Genomic DNA, 9,151 nt, shown 5'->3' with positions numbered 1-9,151 from the left:
ATTATGTTAGAAAGTCAGTTTTACTTCCTTGTTGTTTTTCTTGATGACAATTTCAGTAGTTCATCCATGAAAACTTCCTTGAGTGGAGACAGAGGGAATGACCGTTGAGAATGTCTTACATCCTATGGTTAGGACATTCATGCACCAGCTGAGAAACCTTGAAGAAATTAGGCAGAAAGTGAAATGCTTCAAGTTTAATCATGCAGTGGAAGATTCTGAAAACTTCTGGGCTCTCTGTTGTCCTCAGATTTAAGCAAATCATGATTCACAAAACTTGTTTCATCACCCTTGTGGAGCAGAACATATTTTTCTAGTTCTTCATAAAGGCTAAAAAGTCACAGACACTAGATCTGAAATGGAAATTATTCTTCAAGGTAGGAAGCTTTGTTGTTGGAAAGCATTTTATGATATTCCTGATAAAATTTTCCTATTTCTATGGGAGAGTTAAATTTCTTGTAGTATAATTTGACAGAGTTGTAATGGGTGTTTCAAAACATTTAGTATCAATGAACAAAATCATAGCTTTTTGGCATATAGGCCTGCTCCTTGAAACTATTTTAAAACATTTACTATTTGGAGACGTCTTAAATTCAAGCTCGAGACACCTTCATTCTACATCTTATGATCTAGAGAAAGGGACATCCAAACTGAATTTATGTTGATGACAAGTAACTCTATGTGTTGCTAATCCCGTTGTTACCTCTTTTTGTCATTATTCCCTAGTATACTGCCTGGGATGCTATGAATACTTATTATCCCAATTATGGATGCTGGATGGTTCTGCACTGCTTAAAGATGCGATATGAACTAATTAACAACTATTTAGTAAAACAGCTTGGGACTGTAGGATATTTATATATATTTATCATATATCTATCATTTATTTAAAAAGGATATTTTAATAGACTCAAAATGAGACAGCTATTTAAAATAAAGGGACAGTCTAACAGTCTAGCTGTAAATGATAAAAAAAAGCGATGTAGGACTGGAGGTAATTTAAAAGCTTTGAAGAAAAGTTAATATGTTAATAACTGTTATTGTTTTATTGTTTGCTATATAGAAACAGTGTTACTTAATGAAGTTTGTTTTACAACTTAGGCTAGAATTACAGTGTCATTTTGAGATGAGGAGACATGTCAAAGTACAAAGCTATTGAGAAATAACAGAAAAGGTGTTTCAAGTCAAGTGACTTTTGTGAGATAGGAAGTGGGTTAGGCAGAAGAACGAGAAATGGGTGTGGGAATGTTGGTATACGAGACATTTGAATGGAAAGACAGAATCTTGGTGAATTAACAGCAGATTAAAGAATGTGAATTAGGAGATTGCATGGATGTAATTCCGACTTACAGGCATTTTGAAAAGAGGAGGCATGAAGGAGGAAAAAATAACACAAAAGATTTTAGCTTCATTTAACGTGCAAATTAAATAAATAAAAAGAACAGAAGCAGATGTGCTTTCTCTAATATCTTACTATAATGGTGACATCTTGCCGAATAATTAGGCTTCTGTAGTACTGCACTTAAATACGTATTTTTCAGGTGCGTTAGAACCCCACCACAGAAAGCTGCTACCTTATTTCAGCGCTAAGGGCAAAATCCATGCCAGAGACCAGGCCTTATCCTGGTTCTTATCTCCCGATTCCTGGAAGCTATCTTTACCCCTGAACCCATTTTAAGGGGGAAAGCCCGGCTCTGATACATCACCGCAGGGTCAACAGCAGACCAGAGCCAAGGTCAGGTGCAATTCAAAGCGCGCTGGGCTGGCATAGGTATCAAAATGGGGCTTCAGCTCACAGAGCAAGCACAGGGCAGCAAGGAAGGGGAAAAAGAGCCGGGCCGAGACGCGAGGCCACAGCGAGGGGAAGGCACCCGCCTCTCGCGCCTAGGCAGCAACGGCCGTAACGGCTGCAACGGCCGGCGGGCACCGCCCCGCTCCGTGAGGCAGCGGCGCGATGCATGCTGGGACTTGTAGTCCCCGCTGCCGCGGCGCCGCCGCAGAGTGGAGGCAGCTACACTGCATCTCCCAGCGTGCGCCGCGCGCCGCCCGGTGCGTCACCGCACCGCCCTCGACGGCCCGCGCACCGCCCTGGCAGTGACGCTACCGCCGCTCGCAGCGCGCGGCCGGTGCGAGGAGCGGGAGGCGGCGGCGCGGCCCCTACCTTGTTCCCCGCCGCGGCCGGGCAGCCATGCGAGGCGCGGCCGCCCGCCCCTAACGGCCGCCTCGGCGAGCCTGCCCTGAGGGGCCTGGCCCGGCCCGGCGCGGAGCGGGGCGCCCAGACCCCGGGCCGGGCCCCGGCGGCGGAGCGGCGGCGGCGCCATGTGGCAGAGCATCGGGCTGACCTTGCTGGTGATCGTGGCCACCCTGGCCTGCGTGCTGCTCTTCATGCTGTGCGGTGAGTCCGCCGCGGCGGGAGCTGCCCCGCGGTGACGCTTTCGGTTTCCACTCGGCGAGTAGGTCCGGAGCAGCGCTTGGAGCCGCGCGAAGAGGCGCTCCCGAGTCCGCTCCAGCGGGATCGTGGGCCCGGCCCGTCTCTCGCTTGTCTCGGGAAGGGGGCGGCAGCGCAGGGAGGGCGCGGGGCTGCCGTCCCTGTGGAGAACTTAGGGCCCGAAAGAGAGAGGAAAGAGAAAAACAAAACAACAACAACAACAACAAAACACTTTCCAGCTGTGCTGTAGCTTGTGGTGAAGGTCTTGAGAGATAAAAAGCAGGTGCCAGGTGGTGCCCTAAATGACCTGGGAAGACCAGGAGGCAGAGCCAAGGCGCTCGTGACTTCCAGGAAACGGCTAATCGTGCTCGGAGCTGCGGAGCGTTGGAAAGGAGGGACCGCTCTCCTCCAGCGGGAGGGATTAAACTGCCGTCTCGCTAACAAATAGTGGTTTGAATGGCAGCCTCTTCTTCTTGCGAAGGGAGACTCCATCACGGTATTCTTTTTCCCTGCCTTTGCCTTTTTGTTCAGGAATTGTGGCCCAGATCTTTTCTGGTGCTTGAAGATACACTGTGGTACTTCCTTGTTTTTTATGCTCTCAGGATATATGCTCTTTAATTAGAGCTTCTTATGGAGGTAAAGCTGAGAAAATAGAATGATTTTGTACCATTCACAAAGATGACTTTTTTGCATATTTTTCTGAACGGGGCATATGGTGGGATGTGCCAAAGGATATTATTAACTTTGCTGGTCAACCTGAACCTCTCTCTAGTGCTTGCGTAAAGGTAGCAAAGCTAGTTTATGCACCACTTAGAGGGATTTATTAATGCTTGGCAGTTTGAAGTTCTGTATTGTACGACAAACGCAATGAATGCTTTGCTTTGAATCTTACATTTGTATCTTAAACTACTTCCTGTGCATTTTTCCTCTATCTCCCCTGTTTAGCAGGGAGGAGAAAGTTTTAGCTGTTAGCTGTAATGCTGTGGAATTTGATAATGATTTGCAGGACCCTTGTTACTGAAAATCTTCAAGTAAGTCAGTGTTAAGACCACTACTAGAAAAAATATGTAGTAAGCTACATCCAACCTAAAGGTTTCTTTGTTCCTCTGATAGCTTGTGTCTTAGCCATTTTTTTTTCATATGAATTGCTCTACTTTACAGCCCCTCAGTCACCTTGAGTGCTCCAGATATTTCTGAATGGTAGCCAGTGAGATACACAAGTTCATGGACAAAGCTGGCAGGAGAATCCCGGAATATAAGTTTGAATAGTTTTAATTTGATTAGTCATCTGATCAGACTTTTTCAGCACCTCTCATAGATATGGAATTGTACAGGGTCAAAAGTCTGGAGAGCTGTCAATTGTTTTTTGAGTGGCTTATGAAGGGACTCATGGTGAGAACGCTTGCCAAGAGAGTAGACTTAAAAATCTGGGACATATCCTTGGGTCATGTGAATTTTGGTAGCATATCACAAATACAATATAGTAAGTGCAATGGAAAATGCAATAATGAAAAAGAAATGCAACTTTCATAATGCTTTTAAAATAAAAACTAAAATTCAAAACACGTCACCTGTATCATGACAAGGTGTTTTAATCTTCAGCTATTTGTGGAAAGTAAATTCTTATGCCTGAATTAGGTATTTATTTTTATAAAAATACTTTGAATAAGTGACCTGATTCCTTTCTTTTTGGCACTTCAGAGTGTCTACAATTTTGGTGCCAATCTGAATTTGTTAGTAATCCCTGAAAGCTTGCAGTTAATGAAGTCTCTATTGGTAAACTGAGCACATCTGACATAGAAACTATTGAAAGAGTACAAATATAGCTATTTTTCAGTTGCCCTTTTAAAAGTAGGGCTAGGATAACTCGCTTCCTACTTTTTTTTTCTGTATTTTCTGACAGTCTGTTTTCATCGAGGTGACACCGTATTCCTTCTACTATCTATCCCATGTTCATATGCATATGGTAGGAGTTCATGTATAGTCAAGGAGATGGAATAAAATACTATCCAAGGTGAGCTCTAGGATTACTTACCACTGTGTATCTGTTTTAATTTCCCAGCATACTAATTGAATTAAGCTGTATGCAGTTGCTGAACACTGCTTTCTCTGGGGCAGATAGTGTTCATATCATTAGGCAAGAGATGCTAGTGAAGTGTGGTTTGACATATTTGAACTTAAAACCAAAGTTGTCAGAGCTAGTCTTGGTGAGACAAGTGTGTGGTTTGCTTGGTGAGTCAGAACTCGCCTGCAGATGGGAAAATACCCGAGCTGTTCTACCTTAACTGCATAGCAAAGCTGAGCCTTGGGGCAGTGACTTTTTTTTTTTTTTTGTCTTGAAAATGGCACAGCGTGGAAGTGACTTGTCCTTGCTCACAGATGATACCCCACAGAGTTCAAGCTGAAACCTTGTTCCAAGTGTCAGGCTGGCATCCTGGGCTCTACACTTGTTCAGCTCTTTTCTACTCCTCTTTTATAGATCTGTAAGAGTTGCTGTGATAAACATTGCTATAGTATTTGAGGGTCATACAGACATCATTCAACTTGTTAATACTATAATCCTAAATTGGTCTTCAGCATGTTGCATTGGAACATCGTATTTTCAAACTGGTAGGGCCACAAAGTTAAAATCATTTTGTAGGACTATACAGGAAGTCAATACTGGAGTGAGATATAGAGCACAGCTCTGCAAGACACACTTGTGCTGTTACCACATCACCCTTCTTGGTTTGATTTTTTTCTACAGAGAAGATTCATTTCTTTTTCTTTATCCCCTGCTTGGCATGCTACTCTTGGGGATTTTTGCTTGTCTTCCTTAGCCCAAAGAGTATGCAAGAGGAAGCTTAAACACACATCTCACCTTCTCACTTTTAGCTTATGCCTACAAGCCAATTTAGATAATCGTAAATGTAGAGGCCTTGAAACTTCTTGCCTTTCCCTTTGAAGTCAACTAACCTATTATAATTGGGTTATTTCTTCATTTCTATGAAGAACTAGGTGTAGGAACTAACAGAAAAGGTAACTTCTGTAAGACTTAGTCAAATTATAAAATCTTCATAGCATAGCATTGTAATATGACCTAGATGATAACATATTTCTGAGTCAGTAAATGAGACTTTGACTCATGGTCACATCTTTGCAATTCATGTCACGTTGTATCACGATTTACAGCAGGGCCGACCGTACTGCTGGCATGGTGCTGAAGATGGCTTAAAAGTTCTTGGATGGCTGTGGCATTTTAAATGAGAGGGTGGCTCCCAATTTTTTGAGCACTAAACTCTGCAGAGGTTGGAAGCTACTACTAGGCTTATTACAGGCAGTATTCTGCATTTAAGCAGTGTTACTGGTCCCTGGATTCAGCACTCTGCTGCAGCCAAGAGCTGGAGCGCCTGCTTCACATCATGATGCTGCCCGCCTGGCTGGCCCCTTTCAGAAGCACCTGCCACTGATGGGAATAGAAACTAGCCTGGCATACCAGCACTGCGTGTTTTTGCTGAGGGGGAATTGCCATTTGGCTGCTAAGGTTTAATTAAGCTAGGAATGACTTGAGAAAATAAATGGCTGAAGAAAATAAGTAACAAGCACTGAAGGACTGATTCAAATTGTGTGTTTTGTGTGATAAAGTTAAACCATCAGAGTTTCTCTAAGTATATAGTTTGAATGAATTGAAAGCCTTTTGCTGGTGACAGGACTTACTTGGAGAGCTCATGCTGACCAGCAGAGTAGTTGTGAAGCCAAGTTGAAATGTATCATGACAGGAAAAGATGCCTATTCTGTTTTGTTGTTGTTATTTAATAAGCTATCAAAATATTTAATTTGCAGCTTAGTGTGGAATAATATGTGGTGTTACCATTTTGTAGTGTTTTTTAATAACTGGAAAATTAATAGGAAATAAATTATCATTTGATTTTGATTTAGCAAGCACCTTGAATCTGTCTCCATGTTTTGTTTTCATGATATAGTTAGAATCTCTCCAGTGGCGATACCAACTTTTTCCTTCAGAAGAGCTTGTTTCAGTTCTTTAGTCAGGTTATTTCCAAGGTGCCTCTTAAATATTTAGCAGCTGAAGGTGTCAGGGAGTCATAACTGAAGAGGCAGTATTAACCTATTTCAAATAGGTGGTTTGGGGGGATTTTTTTAATCCATTCAAGCCTGCTTTATTTATTTATTTATTTTTACTTTTTCATTTGAGGGCTTTTGCCATATCTATAACCTTAACTAGACTTCAGAGAACATACTATGTATTTTTCAGGAATTTCCTCAAATTCTCTTTGGCCCAGTAAGGAGCCAAGAGTTGGAGAAAATACTTTTCAATGCTTGTAATGGTCTAAGGTCTCATGAATGTAGTAAGAATCTCAGGAAAATTTGTTATGTTTTATGCATCTTCTTTCTAAAGTGGCCTAGAAATGAGCATGCCTTTTGGAAATTTGATTACTCTTTAATGAGGTCTGAGGCTATGAGGAAAAAAGGGTTGATTTATGTTCTTCAGACAACTATAGATCCCAGAGACCTGAAATACTTTTAAAAACTGTTTCCATAGGGAGGAAGCTCTTCCTCTTTCTTCCTTGAGAGAGGAAGGACAGACACTTGACTGCCTTCAAGTTTTATTTCAGGGGATTCTAATGTGTTTTTAGGGCATCAGGTTAAATTCGATGATAAATCCTTTAAAGATTCATCAGCCCTTAATGGCTAAAGGGCACTGGTTGGTGCAAGTTTAGGTCATTTGAGTGCTTTCCCCAACACTGCTTTGTAGGAGAGGTTATGAAAGGTAATTTTGTGGGACCAAGTATTGCAAGACTTGCATTGGGTAGAGTGGGATCTTGCCTCATCTTGAGCCACTGTCTGTTTGTATTGGCATTACTCTGATTCCAGAAGAGGAAGAAAACCAGTGGTGCTGTGATTGCATGTATTGTCACTTGTTTATTCCCCTTAATATTTTCCTGTTAATGCTCAGGAGTTTGTTGTTTCTGCTGGCAGGTATGTAAGTGGGAGGATTGCTTTTACTATTTCAGCATATTTAAGGCTATTGTTTTTTCCCTAGATCAGCAGTACAGGCTCGAATGGCAAGATCTTCTGAACAGAAAATGAAATAGTAGTGCTAAGCAAAACAGATGTTTCTGATATTGAAAATGATGTTTATAGCACATGCTTTTAGATCAGTATTTAAATGTAATCCTAGCTGTCCCTGCAATATGCAATAAAGTTGCACTTCTCTCTTATAGATCGTGAAACTGACTGCCTAGCTAAAGAGAAAAATACATGATTAGTCCTTGGGAAGGCTCCAGCTTCTCTCCATCCAAATGCTTAGATAAGTGGCACTTCTAAAAGAAAGGTTTTGTGTTAGATATAGATACAAATACATTTGCCTTGGATACTTCTAGAAACAGAGATTTGGAGGAGAGCAGCTGTGTCTTCAACGTGTTGAAGGAGAGACTTGAGGAATGTGGCCCTCTCAATGTAGTACTGACTCTGCATAGTTAGGGCACCCAAAATATTTCAGTGCAGAAGCAGAACTGAATAAAATTTGCTAGAGAATGTTAATTTTCCTTTAGTGGAATTTTTGGCATAGTGAGAGGATACCCTGAGTATAGCTGGTGTGATCTGGTGAATTGTGATAAACAACAGATCTTGTGAATTTTAGAGTGGATTGTGTTGCAACATATAACTTCGATTTGAAGATCTTGGCAAGTGTGCTTCACAGGGATTATGTAGTGGAACTTTAATGGGTGGCTTTGAATATTTCCAATAGGGTGGGGTGTTGTCATAATAAGGGCAGAAATCTCACTTTTTTACAATGCATGTGTCCTTGCTGGGTTACAGAGAAGGAATTTAGGTAGTTACACCTGCCACTGAGACCTGTACCACCCACTTATTCCTTGCTGTGGCAGGATAATTCAGAACATGCTTGAGTCATGCTGGCGCATGAACCTTTGGTCTCTGGATGAGGACAAGCTTTATCAAGATCCGTTGGTACCTGTAGGACTGTAGGCAGGGATGAATGTGGATTAGGAGAGAGTATTTTGGGCTTTAGAGTTGGTAAGTAATTAATGAATGGGTTGCTGATCAAGTGTGTTGCTTTTCTGGTATAAGTTGACCAATATGTGCATTTCAGTTTGTATGAAGCAGCTGACCAGTGCCTTTTCTTTGTCTCTTGCAGGCTGGTATGTGGTCTGGCAATTGTTTTTGTCTAAATTCAAGTTCCTGAGAGAATTGATAGGAGATACAGGGTCCCAACAAGGGGACAACGAGCTTCCCGAGGCTGAAGTTGATCAGGAGACTCCACCCTCGCCACACAGAGGTAGACAGAAATCTGCTCGCCAGCGAAGGGCACCTGCAGAAGAAACAACTTAATACTCCCTTGGGCTGACTAACGATGAGTGGTTCAGCACCTCTGCACTGTCTGTGTCATTCAGTGGCTTCATCTTATGGGAAACCGACTTAAAAGGTCATATAAACACCTGTGATCCTTTACTTTTGAACTACAAATACATGCTACTTGAGAGGTTCAGAGGCAGGGGGGCTGCTTTGGCAGCAAGTCAGTACTGGGAAAAAAGGAGGGGTAGACAAAAAATCTATTGGGAGGAGAACATTGAGTTGCTCTAGGACCTGTCCCTAGACATGCAAACATGAAAACATTCTGGACCATAGGCTTAGTATTTGCTTTAGTCTGAATGTGGTAAATGCTTCGAACTTGAAATGGTTGGTAAATTATTTTTACTTTACAGC

The 9,151-nt window shown here is 42.2% G+C and overlaps 1 protein-coding gene across 1 annotated transcript; it reads left to right on the top strand.

Moving 5' to 3' along the window:
* Positions 1–2,168: 2,168 nt before the first annotated feature.
* On the top strand, positions 2,169–8,907 carry SMIM13 (small integral membrane protein 13). The gene is made up of 2 exons (XM_088521700.1): positions 2,169–2,392; positions 8,583–8,907. The coding sequence occupies exons 1-2, from the start codon at positions 2,317–2,319 to the stop codon at positions 8,774–8,776; spliced, it is 270 nt and encodes an 89-aa protein (XP_088377826.1). The 5' UTR covers positions 2,169–2,316; the 3' UTR covers positions 8,777–8,907.
* The last annotated feature ends 244 nt before the right edge of the window (positions 8,908–9,151 follow it).

This window comes from Tinamus guttatus, unplaced genomic scaffold (assembly GCF_059628265.1).
Source record: "Tinamus guttatus ecotype Peru unplaced genomic scaffold, ASM5962826v1 Tinamus_guttatus_pri_ptg000131l, whole genome shotgun sequence".
NCBI classification, from domain to species: Eukaryota; Metazoa; Chordata; class Aves; order Tinamiformes; family Tinamidae; genus Tinamus; species Tinamus guttatus.
Note: the sequence above shows the minus strand (reverse complement) of the source record. Positions and strands in the feature narration are given on the sequence as shown.

Bases quoted from the DNA above. Each gene is read 5' to 3' on its own strand.
- SMIM13 (XM_088521700.1), top strand. From the start codon at position 2,317: ATGTGGCAGAGCATCGGGCTGACCTTGCTGGTGATCGTGGCCACCCTG. The intron at 2,393-8,582 runs GTGAGTCCGCCG...TGTCTCTTGCAG, and splicing joins GCTGCTCTTCATGCTGTGCG to GCTGGTATGTGGTCTGGCAA.